At 34.0% G+C, this 20,532-nt stretch overlaps 3 protein-coding genes across 5 annotated transcripts; 1 reads left to right on the top strand and 2 right to left on the bottom strand.

The window, feature by feature from the left end:
* The first annotated feature begins 803 nt into the window (after window positions 1-803).
* Window positions 804-7,885, top strand: LOC123203390 (CSC1-like protein RXW8). The gene is made up of 12 exons (XM_044619746.1): window positions 804-996; window positions 1,329-1,641; window positions 2,044-2,190; window positions 2,525-2,588; window positions 2,722-2,931; window positions 3,055-3,237; window positions 4,502-4,800; window positions 5,766-6,042; window positions 6,324-6,602; window positions 6,830-7,063; window positions 7,145-7,358; window positions 7,442-7,885. The coding sequence occupies exons 2-12, from the start codon at window positions 1,361-1,363 to the stop codon at window positions 7,459-7,461; spliced, it is 2,208 nt and encodes a 735-aa protein (XP_044475681.1). The 5' UTR covers window positions 804-996; window positions 1,329-1,360; the 3' UTR covers window positions 7,462-7,885.
* Window positions 7,886-11,645: 3,760 nt separating this feature from the next.
* LOC123203643 (transcription factor RAX3-like) lies at window positions 11,646-13,668 on the bottom strand. Of its 2 annotated transcripts, XM_044620087.1 has the most exons (4): window positions 13,313-13,667; window positions 13,060-13,189; window positions 12,133-12,873; window positions 11,646-11,920 (listed from the first exon to the last, which is right to left on the bottom strand). In XM_044620087.1, exons 1-4 carry the CDS (start codon window positions 13,446-13,448, stop codon window positions 11,905-11,907), a joined length of 1,023 nt encoding a protein of 340 aa, XP_044476022.1. In that variant the 5' UTR covers window positions 13,449-13,667; the 3' UTR covers window positions 11,646-11,904. The 2 variants fall into 2 exon arrangements, with proteins under 2 accessions (XP_044476022.1, XP_044476021.1); XM_044620086.1 differs by lacking the exon at window positions 11,646-11,920 and having other exon boundaries at window positions 12,114-12,873; window positions 13,313-13,668.
* A 2,951-nt stretch (window positions 13,669-16,619) lies between these two features.
* On the bottom strand, window positions 16,620-19,876 carry LOC123202748 (branched-chain-amino-acid aminotransferase 2, chloroplastic-like). 2 transcript variants are annotated; one of them, XM_044618850.1, is made up of 10 exons: window positions 19,717-19,876; window positions 19,410-19,483; window positions 18,863-19,034; window positions 18,420-18,596; window positions 18,207-18,338; window positions 18,026-18,124; window positions 17,731-17,847; window positions 17,326-17,421; window positions 16,979-17,091; window positions 16,620-16,821 (listed from the first exon to the last, which is right to left on the bottom strand). In XM_044618850.1, the coding sequence occupies exons 1-10, from the start codon at window positions 19,771-19,773 to the stop codon at window positions 16,707-16,709; spliced, it is 1,152 nt and encodes a 383-aa protein (XP_044474785.1). In that variant the 5' UTR covers window positions 19,774-19,876; the 3' UTR covers window positions 16,620-16,706. The 2 variants fall into 2 exon arrangements, with proteins under 2 accessions (XP_044474785.1, XP_044474787.1); XM_044618852.1 differs by having other exon boundaries at window positions 16,620-16,804.
* Window positions 19,877-20,532: the final 656 nt, after the last annotated feature.

Genomic DNA, 20,532 nt, shown 5'->3' with positions numbered 1-20,532 from the left:
GTTTATTCACCCACTTTTGATCGATGTCATAGGAGCAATGTCATGAAGGGCCAATCAATTTGGAGACAAAATTAATCTTCATCTCATCTTTTCATCTTGATAGAAATCGACAAAATCAATCTCAATCTCATCTCTTATCTTGAAGGTAGTGCATACATGTTGTTCTCTTCTTGTCTCGATCTCATCTTTTTATCTCGACAAAATTAATCTCAATTGAGAGGTAACTATAGATAATCAAAGGATAAAATCGTCGGAGAGGAGGAAACCAATGAGTGATGGAGGCTAGTTATGGTGTGGTGTTTGTGGTAATTTTAATTTAGAATGATGACATTATTGTTTCCATAATAGTATGTGTAGGGCTAAAATAGTCATAATATGAGTTTTACAGAATATATTATAGTAATTAGAGATAAATGATGTAGTATTGTCAAATATGGTAGAATCGAAAATAACGGTGATGAGTTGAAAAATAAAATAAAATTTTAATTCAGTCACACGCACACGCGTCACTACTCAAAATATAAATGTGACACGTGGCTGATGAGTGTACCAAATGGCAGTTTCTAGTTTAAACAAGTAGGCGGATCCATTCATCAGAATCTGACTCAACTGGAATATTCTACCGTTGTCTTCCACGTGGCAATTCCTAAGTTCCCGCAAATCTCAAATCAAATAGATGAACAATCAACGTGGCATTCTCCAACTCCCCCGTATCTTTGTATGAAAAACAAAATGCATGTTGCTTTATAATAACGATTTTAACGACCATATAACTTCAAAGTTATTCCCAAATTTCACCAATATTTGTTTGAATTCTAGGTTTTCGTTCAACTCCTCTCGTTTCAAATCAACGCTATTTCTTCCTGTAAAGTGCAAGCAAAGCGTGACCATGGGATTTAAATTGTCCTGGATTCGGTATTCAATGTATCGTTTGACTTCAATATCTCTGAATTTAGATTGTTTTTTGTGATTGTTAGTGCCTCTGAAAATTTTCAGGTTTGTTGTTGATCTTTATCGTTTTATGCATTCTTACGCTTCTTTCTTGAATTCAGTTTTGTTAAATCAACATTTATGTGTTTTTGTCCTCTGTTTTTTGGATTATCCTATTGACTTAATACTGCATATATTTGATTTTTTTTAGTTATTTTTTACTCTGTTTGGAATAAGCTGAAAACATTGCGCAAAAAACATGAATTTTTCTTTGAATAGGAAGGAATTGCATGTTGTATTTCTGGGATTATACAGAATTATGTTTTATTGCAGTTTAAAACAAACCGAGATACAAATTTAGGAGACAATGATGTTATAATGATGTTTTGATTACTTAGATTTACAAAGGCTTCAGATAGAGGGGAAGAAGATGAATCTTTCTGCTCTTCTAACTTCTGCTGGAATTAATATAGCCATAACTGTATCGCTGTTGTCGCTGTACTCTATATTGAGGAAACAACCAAGCAATGTTAGTGTGTATTTCGGTAGAAAGCTTGCTTCAACGTGTGAAAGACGTAATGATGCTTTCAGCTTGGAGAGATTTGTACCCTCCCCTAGTTGGATATTGAAGGCATGGGAAACAACTGAAGCAGAATTATTGGAGCTTGGTGGCGTGGATGCTGTAGTTTTTATCAGAATACTTGTTTTCAGGTGAATTGATCCTGTCCAAAAATTTGAAAACACTGAAATTTTTTGAGTTTTCAGTGATTAATTTTGTCATTTGTTCATGATATGTCTTCTTTTGACGAATTTAGCTGACAAGATAATGTAGTCTTTGTGTTGAATTTTTTGCCCCAAATCTCTCATTCGCTGTTCTGTACACCTGTGTACCTCTAATTTACCTTCCGACTGAATTTTTATAATTCTGCTTATATATTGCATCTCTGGCCTAGAAGTTTCCTATTGTAAATACAAACTTTAGAACCGCTATAGAACCTAATGTTAGGTTTGTTTCATTTTGACTTACAGACTCGATTCCATGCTTTTAAAGTCAGTTTCCACTGTCGTTCGTTGTGGTTTTCTAATTGTTACTGCTATTTTTCTCCTAAACAGCATACGAGTTTTCTGCATAGCTGCCGTGATTTGCATTTTTCTAGTGCTTCCGGTGAATTATTATGGGAAAGAGATGATCCATACGAATATATCTTCAGAATCACTGGAGGTATTCACAATTGCAAATGTCCAAGAAGGTTCGGGATGGTATGCTTTAAATTTTCCTTTACTAATCTACTTTATTGAAACACTTGTTATTCAATTCTTATATTGAATGATTCTCTAGATAATAACATAGTGATGTTTACAATGATTCAAAATGAAATTATAGAACTAGCGTTTCTCTTTTTTCACCATGGATTTCTGTAGAATTTCTCTTCCCCCCCATTTATGTGCTATAGGAGACTGTGGAGAAAACAAATGATATGTAGAAAAATGATGTTGAATCCTGCTACTCTGTTGATGTCAATAGACCATCGTGATTTTTCTAGTAAACTTCATAAGATGAAAGTGCTTACTCATTGGTTGTTTTTTTTTTCAGGCTCTGGGCACATTGTCTTGCATTATATATTATATCTTGCTCAACTTGTTTTCTCCTATACTTTGTAAGAATGTAGAACCAGTACTTGTATTCTTTATTTAAAGGATCTTAGATTTTTTCCATTTGATGATTTTTCTGGCTAGTACCTACTTAATATATGTTTCAACCACTTTATAATCATTCCTGCTTTCCCTTAGGAATACAAAAGCATCTCTAAAATGAGGTTGGCATACATCACCCGACCTATTCTGAATCCAAGTCACTTTACACTTCTTGTTCGTGCCATTCCCTGGTCTCCAGAACAATCTTATAGTGACATGGTGAAGGACTACTTCATGAATTATTATGCATCAACCTACTTGTCACATCAAATGGTGTATCGGTCTAGCACAGTTCAAAAACTAATGGTGTGCATCTCCTTAAGATTTCTGATGGTGAAATATTTGAGTTTCTTGTTTTTTTCTTTTTGGGTGATGCGGGGTGTGGCGGTGACATTTTCTATTTTTTCTCTGACAATGCTTTGTTTGCAGAATGAAGCAGAGGTGATGTGCAATGTGTTTAAGCATGTTACCTCTCAGCACAACTCTAACCAGAATTCATTCCCACGCCATCTTTGTGGTGTAGCTTCAAATCCTTTTACGATTCTTTCTAATGAAACAGAGAGTGTTAAGGGGCACGTTGAATTTGATGTTCTGGAGTCATCTATGGAGAAGGTAAGAAATCCGGCATGTTTGGGTTGAATACTCATGTCGTGATGTCTTCGATGTTGTATTTGTTAAACGTTGAACAATTATAATCCCAAAAGATTAAGCTGGAAATGGCGTAAGAATAATATTTAAATTCTAGCATTCTCTGAGATGTGCATTGCTGATGTTAATTGAATGATTTGCATGTGGATCAAATGCAACCTCATATCTATAGAGTTTTTAAGTATTTAAACAGAATAACTCTTATTCATATAGGATTTGATACTTGTAACTATAATCTAAAACCTTAATCTTTTAGGAAGTGTCCAAAATTGATATTTGTAATCTAACATTATGCCTTTCTTGGAGTGTTGTCTCCCCAAGTCATGTGGGGTGGTGTATTGTTCTTGATTCAGTTTATGAATCAAAACTTATGCTTTTCTAGTGATGATTAAGAATTACAAAAGCAACAGTACTACTTTGTGGTTCAAAAAGGCTGAAATATATTGAACTTGTATTTGAAATATTTTTCAAATTGGTTTATTCCCCCGAAGCTAACAACGTTTTTTACTATTAGTTAACAAGAAATGTTCTTACGTGTCCTTAGCATTTCGCTTGCTATTTGTTATGACTTATATCAACGGATCCCAGTGTTCTCTCCAAGTCAGAGGGTAGCAGCTTTTGTGGTCATAGATATGTAACATCCAATATAAACAGGTATCATGACAGTTATATTGTTTGGCTTGTTGGAGTGGCAAATACTTAAAATTATGAAACGATAGCGATAGGAAATGAAAGGACAGTGATAGGAATCTGCACAAATCAACCCTAAATTCTCCCATTTCTACACACAATCAACAAACTGCTTGTCAACTCCTCCTAAGTTCATAACCTCTCAATTGGCCAAATGCTGTCCAAAACCTAAAAGACAATATTCTTTCTCTTCCCTACTTCACTCCTGCCTACTTTTATTGTTATAATCATCTGAATCTTCAATTTTTTAATTATTATCTTAATATTTAATTATTTAATTATTCAGTTATTATTTTAACCTTCAATTATTAATTCAATTAAATTATTATCGTAATCTTGAGATATAATTATAATTCTAATAGATAATGTTCATGCTTTTTTACAGGTATGATCATTCTTTTGATTATTTGATTTTTCTTTATTTTGTTTTGTTTTTTTGGTGGTTTGATTTTTTATTATCTGGGTAAAGATGTTTGTGAGATAGCAGACTTAGGTGAAAAAGACAACACTGGTGTAACTTATTTTGGTCTTCCAACAGGAGTATGCAACTGCCTTTGTTTTCTTCAAGACTCGCTATGACACCATTATTGCTTCAGAGGTTCTTCAATCAGCAAATCCCATGTTATGGGTGACAGAAATGGCTCCTGAACCACGCGATGTTTTTTGGTCAAACCTGTGCATACCATATAGACAACTTTGGATTCGCAAAATAGCAACACTTCTGGCTGCTATTGTGTTTATGTTTGTGTTTCTTATTCCTGTGACATTTGTGCAAGGCTTGACTCAACTTGATCAGCTATCGCATGCACTTCCATTTCTGCGAGGACTTTTAAAATTGTAAGTAAAATTGTGTAAGTGTTATGTGTATTTTATTGGCCATCCTGTAAAATGTGTTCTGGTCATGTCTTATCTGATGCAGTTGCATATGATTAAGAAGTATCAAAGTTAAACATGCTGCCCTTATGAACTTGACCTGAATTGTCAAAGTTAAACATGCTGCACTTAAAGAACTTAACCTTGAGTTTCAGCAATCTAATATCTAAATTATTGGTCATGTATAGAGCAACAAAACTTCATAAGAAAAATTATATTGATTTTACTATCTGACTCCATATGTTAGTTTAATTAAATTATATTAGTGTGACATGAATATGTTAGTTTCTGTTTTAGCGGATAGAAACCTAAATGTGCTGTGGATGGATGGAAGAAGGGAAACACATAATGCCATCCAGCTCAGAAATACTAGACTAAGATTTTCGCAGTGGAGTACTTTATGTTAGAGGTATTATGATTTTGAGTACTCTAGAATTCTCGACCTAGTGTAACTAATAGTATATGCAGAAATAAAAACACGAGTCTTGTATTTGAGTAGGAACTGTTTGGCTAATTTCAGTCATGTAGGTTCATGTGTCTGGTTTTGCTTTGTTTCAATGATCAATACAATACAACATGAATGCTCTTTTACATGTATTCACCTTATCAATAATTTCTATAACTAGTGCTGACATAGTGCTGCTGACTCTTGCAGTCGGAACCTTTTAGACTCGAGTTTTCCTTTGTTCATTATTTTCTGAATGAAAACAATGATCACGGAAGAAAACAAGTATCTAAGAATATATTGTTGGTGACATTACGCTAACTGAAATGTGAAGCACTATTGAAAATCAGGGGTTCTTTGCTCTCTTTCTCTTTTTTTGTTTTTTCAACTGGTCAGACTTTCTAGAGAAAACATAGAGGTAGTTTAGCTGAGAGGATATGGTGTATGACACAGGGCTTCTGAACTTACCTTGTGCTATATGCAGGAAATTTGTGACACAGGTGATAACTGGTTATCTTCCAAGTGTTGTTTTGATTCTATTCATGTATGCTGTTCCACCAACAATGATGCTATTCTCAACCATTGAGGGATCTGTCTCACACAGTGGGAGGAAATTGAGTACATGCATCAAAGTTCTGTACTTCACAATTTGGAATGTTTTCTTTGTTAATGTCTTATCTGGGTCCATTATTGGGCAACTGAGTGTTTTTTCAAGTGTAAAAGACATACCCAAACAACTTGCTGAGGCTGTGCCAATCCAGGTACTGCAGCCATGGTTCTTACTTGAATATTTTCATTATATATTTAATTTATTCTAATATGTAGAGTCCTGCATAGTCTTAGTGAGCTTAGTACTTGTTTTGGGTAACTCATAATTGATCATTGCAACAGGACTTCTAGAAATTGTTGGGGTTTTTTAAACCGATTTTTACCTTAGAATTATCATAACACAGAAGACTTGTATTTCCTTTGTTTTGTGCCACATAGCTGTCAAATGTCAAAATTATTTCTAATTATGACATTGGTGTATGAATATTTGCAGGCTACCTTCTTCATGACTTATGTTTTAACATCGGGGTGGGCAAGTTTGTCTGTGGAAATTATGCAACCTCTTCTTCTTTTGTTCAACATTTTGAAAAAATTTATATTCCTAATTAAAGAAGATCCACCTGATGGCGCTTATTCCTTCCCATATCATACAGAAGTTCCAAGAGTCCTTCTATTTGGACTCATTGGCTTTGTCTGTTCGATTCTGGCACCCTTAATATTGCCCTTCTTGCTGATATACTTTTTACTTGCTTACCTCGTATATCGAAACCAGGTGTGTATTTCCAATCAATGCTTCTTTGTTAATATAATCTGTCTCTGTGTGTTCAAGAAGAGTCTTCAAATAGTCTATAGAGCTTTAATAATTTTTGTCCCCTGTGCATTTACCTCTGAGGTCACTGCTTAAAACAATTGATGGGTTTCGACTGAATGTTATCATGGTTTTTTGTTTTTATGAAGATTTTTGTTTTTATTTTGTCAATTTTAAAATGTATCTTTCAGATTATGAACGTATATATAACAAATTATGATAGTGGGGGGCAGTATTGGCCTATTGTTCACAAAGCAACAATCTTCGCATTGGTGTTGACCCAAATTATAGCTCTTGGGGTCTTTGGGATTAAACGGTCATCAGTTGCATCTGGTTTCACCATTCCACTGATTATTGGAACTCTTCTATTTAATGCGTATTGTGGCCAGCGTTTTTCTCCAACGTTTAACAAGCTTTCAGCTCAGGTACTTATCAGAAATGCTTCTCTCTCTCGTTCGCACTTTCTCTTTTGTGTGTGCCAAGTTTGATGACTTAGTCTTTCACAGGTACTCATGGACATGGATAGACGAGATCAACAGGCTGGGAGGATGGAAGAGATTTACGAACAATTACGATCTGCCTATTCCCAATTTCGGTTAACTCAGAACTCAGGTAAAGCTGCACGGATAAATCAGGATGAAAACTCATGTAAAGATGTACATACAAATCATAGTGAGTACCAGGAAAGCATTGCGGATTCAGAGGCCACACTGAGGCCAGGTTAGACTTGATCTCGATAAAAGATATAATAATCTAGAATCAAAATAGTAAATGATTGGCTGTCTATGGCTTTTATTTTTCAGGGAATGAAATATCCTCTTAGATGATTTTTGGTTTGTTCATTGATATTCTAAAAGAGGATCCAGTGGGACGTGAAACTAGAACTAGACCATTCATTTAAAAGATCTGCAATCAGGTCCTTGTATGTACAAAGTGTTTTGAAGAATTATTATCGGCAGAATATATTTGTATGAAGGCAATGTACAGAAATCAACACCAGGTACAAATTAGGCTCCTCATCTGACATGTATATTTATTTTTATACCCAGATTTCCATTATATATGAGTGAGGAAATGGTAAGAGGAAACTCTGTTTTACTATGTAGTCGAACTGGGAACAAGAAGAGGTGAACAGAAAAAAGAACTCTAGAGATTTTACGAAGCTTTTCACATTGGAGAATGAACTTGTATTATTGACTAAATGAACTCTGTAAAATTGTAGTTCTAATTAGCAGAAGTTTTCCGGACAAGAGTAGGGTTCATAAAATGCATAACAACAATTATCAACGGAACTTTTGAGAATCACAGCAAGGATGTACGGCAGCAAAAATTGAACTGAAATGAATTATTCTGCATTTCTGGCCACTTCGACAGCTTGGGATGAGATAAAATTCACTACAGTGCCATTAAAACTTGCATTAAATCACCACTGGTAACATGCAAAAGAAATACCTCTCGATTGGAGTGAAAAATATGCGTAAATAAACTTGACACTAATAATTTTAAAAAATAGTTTGAATAATAAAAAAAAGAGAAACTTAAGTATGATATATCAAGACAAAATTTTAGATCTATTTAATACAATGATTGTGAAATTTGATTATTAGATTCAAGATTTAGCCTGATCGATTTAATTACAAAACTTATTAAGTCTTTCTATAAAGAACAAAACTTAAAGACACAAAAATTGATAGTTTAGGCTACTGAATTCAAGGGCTTTTATAAGAAGTCATAAAAGTCTAATTGAGTCATTGTGGGTGTTGGGATACACCTGATATTGAAAGCGATCGATCATGTAATTAGCCAAATGAATCACATTATTACAAGCATAATATTAAATAATAAAATGATGTATAAATATTTTTAATATATAATTTAAGTATACAGATGATGTATCATCATATAATTGAGTTATTTTGAATTATAGATAAAATAATATTCAATCATATCATAATATATTATATATATACCTAAATTATATATTAAAAACATATACATAACATTTCTTAATATTAAATCACGAATGGCAACATATATAGGCATATAGCCAATCCTCTTTCCACAAGGACCACATGCCATCAAAATTCGACAACACAGTTAGGTTGATGGGATCTGAACTAATTTGTACATTTTATCCAAATGTTAATAATAAAATAAAGACAAGGCTGCAGTAAGATAAAAAAATTCAAGAGAATTGATCATGTTAGTGAGTGAGTGAGTGTCATTATAAAAAATATATATATAATAACCAAATTAGAATAATTATAATAATTAAAAATTTTAACGAAGTCGTCGTTTGGTTGTTGTCATGAATGAGGCGGCTCCCTGCGATAGGCCTCAATTGCGGATGGTTGGTTTTGGTGAGTCACTGTGGGCAGCTGATAAAGTCAAAATTTTTGAAATTTTGTTCTTTTCCGTAAGGCTTCTTCTTCCTCGGGCATATTCCTCACAAAATATTACTTACTTTTCATAGGCTCGATTAGCTGTTGAGTATTTCAGTTAAGTTTGAGTGTCTTTGTCTGCATCAGTGACAATTTGGTTGCTAAGATCAATTTGCATAACGTGATAGAGTGGCAAGAACAGCAACATGTTTTTGTGCGTTAAAAAGAGTTTAATTTTGAGTGAGAAAATATTATATAAGATGAAAAATTGTTCTACATTAATAGAAGAAACATTGTTCTTTATGTATAATTAATATGCAGAAGCAAGTTATGACTATCTTACAAAAAACATTAGGTCAAATTAGATGGAAGAGAATCCAAATGAGTTTCACACATAAGTATTTATTGGGAAAAGAGAAAACAGATCTATAGCTTATTCTTGCATGCTTTCTACAGAGAAAATAACAAGGTGGTGGCAACTGGTGGTGAGTTGTAGGAGTATTGACTTGATGTTTTGTTTGTTTCAGAAGTTGGCAAAGTGGGAGCTTGACAAAAACACAAACCAGCTGTTTCAGGATTAATGTTAACCAATTCTAAGAGATGGTGACAATGGCTTGCATTTTCAAGAGAAAGACGTCAGTTTAAATTATAATCATTATACAACTGTAATCAATTAGAACCTCATTTTTAGTCAACTAAACGAACATCTTTTTTACCTTCCAAAACACTTAAAAGGAAACAAAAGAAAAAAAAAAAAAAGGTCTTCTCATTTTATACGTGAATAAAGCTCTACAACTTAATAATTTAGACTACTCCAAGGTAAACACAACCTAGGGTTATGTCAAACTAAATTCGATATGATCTATTATGTTGATTTGCTACATAACAAGGCTTGGAGTACGGTCCAAAGTCTCTTAAATCGTGTCTCTGTGAGTCTTTAACGGGTAAGTCTGTGGGTTAGATCTTAAAACCCTCACATGATCCATATAACCCGCAAGCTTGGTATGACTCGCAAAAATGCAAGTTGTGCCTTTATGGAAAGTTCCTTTTTAGAGCGAGTCGGATTTGATATATGACTAAAACCTACTCAGCATTTCTTAATTGACTTTGGATAACAATGTTGTGATATAATTTAACTATGAAGGTTCTCTTGTGAAAGACAAAAATTTCAAGACCATTCTTCTCCCAGGAACACTTAGAGATGGTCTCTATCAATTATCTATTTAACCTGTTTTTGGTGCAAGGCCATCATCTCACTACAACACTTTTAATTCAAGTTTTACAATTCCAATTTCTGATTCAATTGTAAAACATTGTAGTTTTGATCATTCAGATTATTAAAATTGTTTTCCATGCAAAAACATACAGTGAAATTGTTTGATATCAAAGATTAGGGCATCTTTGTTCTGAAAACATTGTTGTTTTGAGATAATTTTTATTGTATTGTTGAATCATTGCTGAACTAAAATTCTTGAGGTATTTTTTTCATATTCTCAGTTCTTCCTTTGTTGCTATTTTTCCTGGGTTTTTTTTTTTCCCATTGTTATTCTCAATATCTCTACATGAAAAATAATTCTTAGAGCCACATTTTTTCTAGCAAGTTTCTAACCTAAATTATTGCGGAGGTTTTTTTTTAATAAATGGGGAATTCCATCTAGATTGGTTAGATAGATAAATTTCAGGACACAAAAATCGAATCTATAATCACTGTAACGAGTAAATCAAAACTTTACAAACATGATAGAAGTTTAAACCCAGGTGAAGAGTATTGCACAACTGTTCGTGCTTATTTTCCTTTGTAATTAAGAGCATTTGGATTTAAATAAGTGAAATTGATTTGAAAATAGTCTAAAATACCTATAAAGGTTAACCAAAGTCACATTTTGAGGATTGGTTAGATTATCAAGTGGCAGGACATATATATATATATATATAATGTATGTATTACGCAGGCTCAGGGTGTGCTTTGAAGGAAAAAGAAACAACTAATAATAAATAATAAAGTGATACCTACCATAATATATAGGGTTGAATTATAGATGAAAGATACTGGCTATTGATGAAATATAAAAATATAAATATATATAAGTAGGTATAGATTTTCTACTCAATAAATTAGCAGACGATTTGTTCTCTAGGTCAAGATTGTTAGGCACAAATTTAGAATTTATAAAAGGCTAGGTTTGAATGAAGCAGATGATCGAGGACGAAGGCCTACAGTGCACTGCTTGACGACGAGTACTGTTTGAATTTGCAGTCTTCCTAGATAATCAATCCATCCTAATAGTCTTGGAGTCTTTAAGGGGATTAAATTGGATGCAATACCGAGCCCTTGTTGAAATCAAGTCCAGCAAGGAAATGCAATCTTGAAAATGATGCCGATGACTAGGATAAACATTCGGAGGTTTGATTTTTCTGCTCATTTGGAGAGTAATACTACAATATACACCTTTACTAGCTAGGAATGCAGCTAAGGGAGAGACTAAAGACTATTACACCCAAAGTTGTAAATTCTTAGTTTCCCTAGTTCCTAATAAGGAAAACCGTTTGCCATCAAAGTATCGTTTGATTAGCAATGAAAAATATTCCAAGTATAAAAATACAAATATTTAAATCTCTTCTAACGATATTTTAAAATAAAACTCTTAACTTACAAACACGTTATATGAAAACATATGAAATACTTTGCATATATAAGTGGGTAAAATGGACACATTTCACATACCATTTATGCATTAATTTTTTCTTGAGTCGATCATCTCCACTAGCCCAATTAATGGAAACAACACATAGTCAAGAAGGTTGAGATAAACCAAAAATCTGCACCAAACTGGTACTGTATACATGTATAAACTTGAAGCTCCCAACTCCTTGATTCTCCATCTTCATAAGGAATTTAGTCTGAAAAATAAAGTGAAAAAAAGGCCATGAACGCACAAGCTAGTTAGATAAAATACAGTCATTAATATCAATGGATTAAACATATGAAAAAGCAAGCATATCATTGAATAAGTTTATTAGGGTTTCCTCTGAGATTCCAGCACCACTCTTCCTATTGATTGCTACAAGTTGAAACTATCCATTTACATATGTTCTACTGCGTTCCAGGATACCTCAGGTCGTTGAACGCGTATTGTTGTGGCATCCCTTGTTGCATATCTTCATAATTTGGATCAACAAGAGGAGAAACCAGATAGCTCATATCGCCCCATCCAACGGTTTCACGAGAAGCCATGTCAATTTTATCATTCATCATCATTTCGTCCCCGTGAAAGAACTCCAAGCCATCTAACCTTTTTGGGTTGTTGTATACCATTTCTCCAAGCCCCGCTTGCAAATTGTTGTTTTGACATTGTAGCGCTGTCGAATCAGTCCCATCTATATTGTAAAGATTTTGCACATATGGTGAGTTGTTTGAGGCATCCACTGAAGAAGAAAAGGGTATGTTGAGGGACTGCTTATAAAATTGTAGATTTGAAAACATGTCAACTGGAAACTGAGGACTTGTCCCTTCGCGTACATGGTCATCATCTCCAGAGAATCTTCCTCCAAGCTTGATAAGAAACTTTCTGATAGCTGCATGGTCGTTAAAGCGGTTTTCTTCGTTTGAGAAAGGTATTGGTGAAAGCACGGGTAGCTCTGGCCAGTAAGGGCTCTCGTTATTATTGTTATTAGGAGCCATGGAAATGGGATATCCATCCCCTCTCTTCACCTCTTGCTTAAAGCTGCAACCTCTACGAGCCTGCTGTTCTTTGCAGTGCTTCCCAAGAAGCTTTTTCTTCAGTCTAGTATTCCAGTAGTTTTTTATATCGTTGTCAGTCCTCCCCGGTAAATGTGCTGCAATAATTGACCACCTAATCTTGCAAATAATGTTCTAATCAGTAATCAGCCGATAAATTCTTAGTATTGATAGAAATTTAAGTGGATCCTTTTACTCTTAACCAAACTAATACCTGCTGCAGATACTGATGCAAATAGAGGTTAAGCTTTTGAGATATAAATTATTGTATGTGTAAGTAATTGAAGGACCAAATTAATACCTGCTGCCGATACTGATATAGAGGTCACAGATTATGTTGTCTTCTTCTTCTGAGAATCCTCCATGCTTGAGATTGGGTCGAAGATAATTTAACCATCTTAGGCGGCAGCTCTTACCACATCTCTTGAGACCTGATACAAAAGAAACCTTAGAGTAATAATATGTATATTAACAATTCACACAGTTTGAACTGCTGATTCAAACTATATACATAAAGAAAGTGAAAAAGGGTAAGGTTTGATTGATTGTAGTACCGATTTTTTGCGGCAAAGCGATCCAGTTACCACCAGTCCCATGCTGCTCGATGTATGATTTAAGCTTGGCATCTTCTTCAGGTGACCAGGGACCTTTCTTCACGTTTGCTTTGTCACAGCAAGGAGCTCTTCCCATACTTTTCTGTTTTACTTTGAGCTTTGATGCTAGCTAGTTTCTCTCTCCACTATTGGTATTTGTTATTTGATAAGAAGAATTATGAGAGAGAGACAGAGAGAGAGAGGAGTATATATAATTATAAAAGGGGGAAGAGGATAAGCATGGTTTTGTGCCAAAAAGACAATAGAAATTTTAAAAGTATGGCTAAAAGAAGTCTCTGATCATCTCCGTAGAAAATTCGAGAAAATTGAAAATGCCAGAACAGAAATTAGGGTTCTTCTACTTGTCTTTCTTGGTCAAGAATCAATTTATTTATTAATGGCTGCTGTTTTTCTCGGAACTTTAACTCTCCAATGACCCTAATCATACTGGGACATATATTTCCATATCAAAGCATCGCATTATTCAATGTATGATGTTAACGTGTTAGTGCGCGGTTAAAATCAATGTACAGACATTTTGAAATGTAATTTGAATCACAAATGAGAGAAAAATCTAAATATAAAAATATGAATTCAAATTTTATCAATGATATATTAAAAATCATATTTTTGATTTATCTAACATCATGATAGTCATATGAAGAAAATCAATGTAAAAGTGATGTGGTGTTTTGGCATCTAAAATTATTATTATTATATAATCATCGCATTAGCTCTTATTGGATTATGACTTCATCCTCATAAAACACTTTTCACTCTATCCAACACATAGGAATTTAACTTAGAGGGTACCATAGAAAGATAAGCAACGAAAATTTTCGTTCATGGATAATATATTTTATGTTTAAGCACGATAGAATTTTCATATTGTGTCTGTGAAAAAAGGTTCAGTAATAGCACGGGGAGCTCTTCAATTTGCATTCAACAGAAATGGGTGAAATATTATTAATAGTGTTGAAACTGAGAACAAAGGTCAAATCTATATGTGGATGGTAGCAAGTAAGATTAAACTAGCAGATTTCTAGAAGAACTAACAAGGACAACGCATATTTAAATACTGAAGAATGTGGGAAATTATGGGGAAATCTCCGTTGGTAGGCGACCAAATGACCAACAAAAGTTGAGGAATAAACTTGGCAATGGTGTTGCAATGTTGTTTGTCTGAAAGTGGGTTTGTATGCATCATCCTAATAATCAGTGAATTCACGAGTACTCCAGACAAAAGGCAACTCCGAGGAAAGACAAATGTGTCAATATTTTCCAGATGGTGTCTTCAGTTTATAGCTCTAGCCCAATTAGCTAGCTTCTTGCTTCAAATAGTGCCTGGTGAGTGGTGACAAACATTGTTTACATACAGGCAACAAACCTATTGAATGTGGGTAGTGCATAAAATCTCTAAATAGTCTTAAAAGTATTTGGATTTAAAATTTTCATAAATTATATTAAAATTAAACTTTTGAATAATCTGATATATTGATTGTAAATGCCTCGCGATTGCTAGGGCTAGTTATAACTTATTATATATTATGTATATCTTATATTAACAAGAAAAGAAAAGACAAGCATTTACTTCCATCGGACGACAAAGTCAATTTAGTTGGTCACGACTGCCTGGAGCCTCTTTCTTTCTCACATATATTTCCAAGTTTGATTGGACCTACACGTTTGAAAATTCAAAGTTTGTTGTTTTTTTTTTTGACAATTTTGTTCCCCAATACAGCTCAAACCAACTTCCTTCTCCAGGCGATATTATCTTTCCCCTATTTGAGAGTAACAAAAAGTAAAACCTTTTTTAATATTATTATTGCTGATATTGCGCAGACAGATTGAACACAAGCTGTACAATCTCCATGCAACTTCATCAGATTTCGTATCTTACCTGTTATAACATGAATTCACACTTTAATTTCCTCATTATTTATTTAATGCTAACTTTAGAACTTCTCATTAATTTTATCATGGTTTTTTACAGTCGTTCTTTTCATATAATTTGCACAGAATGAATTGGCTAAATCCATCCAATAATGACTGACCAAAAAAAAAGTTCATCGAACAAATTAAGTTGAGAATATTATTATTGCCGAAAAGGAAGGGATGGTCATTTCCATACATGCACCTAATTCGCTTAAAAAGTGGATTAGGAAAAGAATAAAAGAGCAAAAAGATGCTAATAATTGTTGGGTAATGTGGGCATACTTGAAGAGACCAGCCATTTTTGGTGACAGTTGGTGCTTAAAGTCGACTCAAAAATTAGAACTACATTGAAGAAAAGCCAGGATGTTGATGCTAGCTGCATGTGGCTGATATGTAGAGTCTTCAATCCCTTAACCAAGGACAAAAACAATTAATTTTCCCCTCCAAGAGAACAACGAGAAAAAGACTTGCGATTGATGGCTTTGACAAGTCCACTAAAGAAACAATGAAGAACAATATGCATTGAAGAGAACTTTGATGAGAATTTTACTCTCAGTTTGTGTGGTCAAAATTTTAGCTGTAACATTACGTCTGATTCTACATAATCCAATTCCAATTTAATGCAGGGATACCATGTGCATGCATCCACCGACTTAATTAAACATTATGCTTTGAATCTATACTCCAATTTGGTCCAAGTAAATATCTTGGTTCATTTGGTTTTATATCTATATACATTATCTTATTCAAGTATGTGCTTGATTGACGTATGAAAGTATTGAATCCAAATTAATAGAGAAAAGTAGTAAAAATGACATATCATTATATGATTGAATATGAAAGTTATCGGAATAAAAGAATAAACAAATTAAGAGATGACAATACATAGCTTATCAGTTTAATTGAAACAAGTATTTCAAGTGAAATAAGGTGATTGTATGTTGGTGATAGATTAATTAATATGGTGGTATTGATGATAAGATTTTGCAATTGAGTGGACTGGCTCGCCTTATATTGGGGCATGATGCCAACAAGTCTTGGACCTTTGAATTCTAATGGGTTTTACAAGAGGATTTCACAACTCTTATCAGTTAAGCTACCCCGGCCAGTTTAACACTTATGTGTTAAGTAAATTCTTTAGTTAATTAGACAGAAACAAGGCCACTCAATTCAATTCTAAGAATGCCACGTTTCTTTTGCCATTCACATAGCATTCTGTGATGTAATGCTATACTTGTATCCTCTTTTTTATGGTGGGTTGAAGTTTTTTAAAAGAAAATTAAAGCAAGCCCTGATATAAAATCTGACACTATGGTTGTCAAGAACAGAGGAATTATTTCAACACTACACATATTTTATTTACAGGGCAAATGGGAGAATGTTTTTACAGATACAAAAGGAGATGATACAAGTGTTGGTCTTAATGAATCTCTACAGTCCATCCCTTCTTATCCTCAATTATGCCCATCTGAATTCCAACAAGAGTTGACTGAAGTTCCTCCCACACAGACCTAGCACCTGTGTTATATTCAGTTCTGAATAATATGAAATTAGTATGTGTTAATACAAGTGACTGTGGTGCCAAACTACTAAAATTTTATAATATGGTAAAATGATTTGTTCTTAAGAGGCTATATATATCTGATTCTTGTGGTGACAGGAGAAAAATTGTCTCTAAAAATATTTACTTACCTTTTGCCCCGGTAGGTAATGCTGCCTACAGGAGCAACAACCACAGCAGTTCCTGTGCAGAATACTTCATCCGCATCTAGTAACTCATCAACTGGAATTGCTCGCTCCTCAACCTAACAAAGTTTGGGAAATATTACAGAATGTATGTGCATAGCAGAAAGAATAAGAAGAGATATCTGAATTAATGTGCAAACCCAAATTTGAAGGTGGGTATAGCATCATTGAAATTGTGCAGGCTTTCTATGTTTAACAAAAAAGCTAGAAGTAAATCAGACTGTAATTTATCCGAAGCTTGATTCAGGGTATTGGGTTAATTTTTAGTGGTCTAGAGGTTAAGAAAGAATCACCTGGAAACCGTAATCTTGGGCAATCTCAATGATGCTTTTGCGGGTAATCCCTTCAAGAATAGTCCCAGTTGTAGCAGGAGTTGATATAACGTTGCCCTGGTAGAATTGAAGACATTGTTTTAGATCTACGGTCAGCCAATTTTTAAAGACACAGTGGAAAGTAAAGCTTTATACGGAGCAAACCAGAAAATAGTAAGTGAAATCCATCAAGCATTACAATATGATCAATAAAGCTTTGGTTGTTGATTCAATTCCTAAATATTTGAAGGTTATCAATCTGTAATAGGCTTACCCATTTCAAAATTCATATTCTTGCTGGTCGTGCCTCTCTGGTCATTTAAAATTCACTTCAAATTTAATGCTACCATTATCCATAAGTTCTAGTGTAATAGTTCAGAAAATTACCTTCACAACGAAAATATTACAGGACGAGACTTCCTCCAAATTTTTCTTTTTCACCGAGTCAAGGTACAAAACGTCAGAAAATCCTCTGTTTTTTGCTCTGCTTAGTGCTTTCAGAGCCTACAGATGATAGAAAAGTTGTAATAGAACAAGAAGAAAATAGAAAAAGAGATACAAGGAAACTTGAATTCCATTTAAGTTTGATTTGATGCCAAAACAGCCCCGTATCCAAGGACGAACATGGATTTGTTGTAGCAATATCAGCTTTTCCACCAGCAGTATGAGAGGAGGAACTTACTGGGGCGTAATTAGATATGGTTTTGACACCTCCAGCTCCACCAAGTGTGGCGCGATGAAATTCATCCTCCACATACAAGTTCAAAGGAGCCACACCCTCCTAAATAAAGAACAAGAATAATTTGAGCTCTCTTTTTTCATGGTCAAAACTGAAGCAATGCTCAATGTGAAAATAAACCCACCTTGTAATAATTGCCCACAGGAGAAGCAAATACAAGAAATGTGTATTCAGGTGCCGGAGCCAAACCCAATATAGCACCACTTCCCATGAGCAAAGGCCTAATGTATAAAGACCCTTTTCCAGGAGGTGGAACCTGCTTAATTATAGTTTATAAGCGAAAAGAAGAAACAGATATTCTGGTGTACAATAAACCGAAGAAGAAAAAGTTAATTACCCAACGCTTATTGGCAAGAGCAGTTTGTTTCACTGCATCAATGAATTGATAGATGGAGGGACTAGGCATGCACATTCTTTTAGCACCAATGTCCATGCGAATGGCATTTTGATCCGGACGAAAGAGCATAAGTTGTCCATCTTCCTTTCTGTATGCTTTCAAACCTTCAAACAGTCCCTACAGATAGTGATCAGCAACCACATCAGGATTTTGTATTACCCAAGCATAGTTGGAGGAAAAAGAACAACCAATATCATGTAAAAACACTCTCAAGACTGGCTATCAGGATTCAGATACTAAATTACCCATGCTGATCAAGTAAAAATCTAAATTCCAAACCGTTACATGATGGAAATGTATTTTGAATCATTCAACATTAGGAAGTGGTAATTAAGTATGCAATAAACTTCAAACGTGAATAAATAAATAAAACAGCAGCTTGCCTGCCCATAATTTAAGACTCCTGCTGAAGGGCTCAGCTCAATCTTTCCATAGCGACTAAGCTGTCCTTGTTCAAAATTGCGGTAATCAGAACATTTCATGGAGTACATGTAGTCAGTTGGCACAAGACCGAATCCGAGATTATCCCAATCCATATCAACGCACTCATCAACACTGAAAAACAGAAGTTGAAAGCACAAGGAAAATAGAGTGGGGAAGAGAGCAAACCAACTACACAATTTACAAGGAATTTGGTTTTTCATTTCTGGATCATCCTAATAAACAATTCACATTATGCTTAGGATACAATTACTCGTTTTTGCATCATCTTTAATTGTTTATCTACAATTCTAATTATAAATAAGGCTGGAATGTATAAAATCACATAACAAACCCTCATAATTAGTAGATTTTCTTGTATCTTTGAACTTCCATCTTAATTGGTTCAGGCAGAGTGTTGATTTACAACAGTACAACAGAATATTTTTACCAACAGATACTACTGCTACAAGAGTTTATTTAGAAATCAGTCAACAAATAGGCAGTTACCTGTAAGCAGATTGTTCGAACACTTGCTGCAGAGAAGACGCAGATTGAGATGTAAAACTGCAGTAAGTCCCTAACTGCGAATATGCAAAAATGGATGAGCTCACTGCCATAAGTTCGTAGTTAAGTCTTCCGATTCAAAAGTGTAAAATTTTTGAAGGGCTATATGATGAAATACAATTCATTTTAGGGACATTTATAACCTAATAAACTCCAATTTCATAACAAGAAACAAAGGTAAAACCTAAAAAATACACGAAACAATCAACGTTTTACATAACACTGATGTTTCAAAAGGAATCTTACAAACCTTGGAAAAAGCACAAGCGATTCGTAAAGATTGAAACAAATTACAACTTGAAATCATTGTAATTGCTCTTGGTCTTGCTCAGATTAGCCTCTTGAAACCCAAATAAATTGCGAATATGCATGTACAAAAAAGATATGAACTACTTACATAGGCATGTGTATATATATATATGTGTGTGTGTGTGTGGACGTGAATATTCATTTTTAAAGGGACACGCGAAAGTTGGCGATGAACATCCAATGCATGAAGTTGGCTGGCAACTCCACGTCAATCTACAGACGAGATAAGCTAACAGACGTGTCGTGTGCATGTGATTTGTCTCAAGGGAAAGCCCACACCACACTCCGGTCTCTCAATATTTGCCTTGTTCTCTCTCATCCATCATTTCCTCAATAAGACAATTAATTCAGAGTGCTTTTTTTTCTTTTATGGTGAGAAGTGACAGGCCAAATTACTTTCTTTTTCCTTTTATGACAAATCATTCTCACTTAAAATCATATTTTATTAATAAAAAATGTTTTGAAATAAAATAATAAAACTAAATTATTATATTATTCGTAATTATTTAATTATTTAAATTATTATATTATTTTAAATTAACAAAATTATGATACCACTCTTATAAATATCAAACTTGTATTAATATTACTCTTTTATCCATCACCATAATTATCACCATTGAGTTACCATATGTTTACCTACTCATGCCATCTCTCATCTATAACATCTCTAGTGTCTTCTTTTTTCCTTGTGATTTCATCAAAATTAGACTTGACAATTAGTAGGTTGTGGGAGATAATGACTCCATGTCAACAA

Source organism: Mangifera indica, chromosome 19 (assembly GCF_011075055.1).
Source record: "Mangifera indica cultivar Alphonso chromosome 19, CATAS_Mindica_2.1, whole genome shotgun sequence".
Taxonomy (NCBI): Eukaryota; Viridiplantae; Streptophyta; class Magnoliopsida; order Sapindales; family Anacardiaceae; genus Mangifera; species Mangifera indica.
Note: the sequence above shows the minus strand (reverse complement) of the source record. Positions and strands in the feature narration are given on the sequence as shown.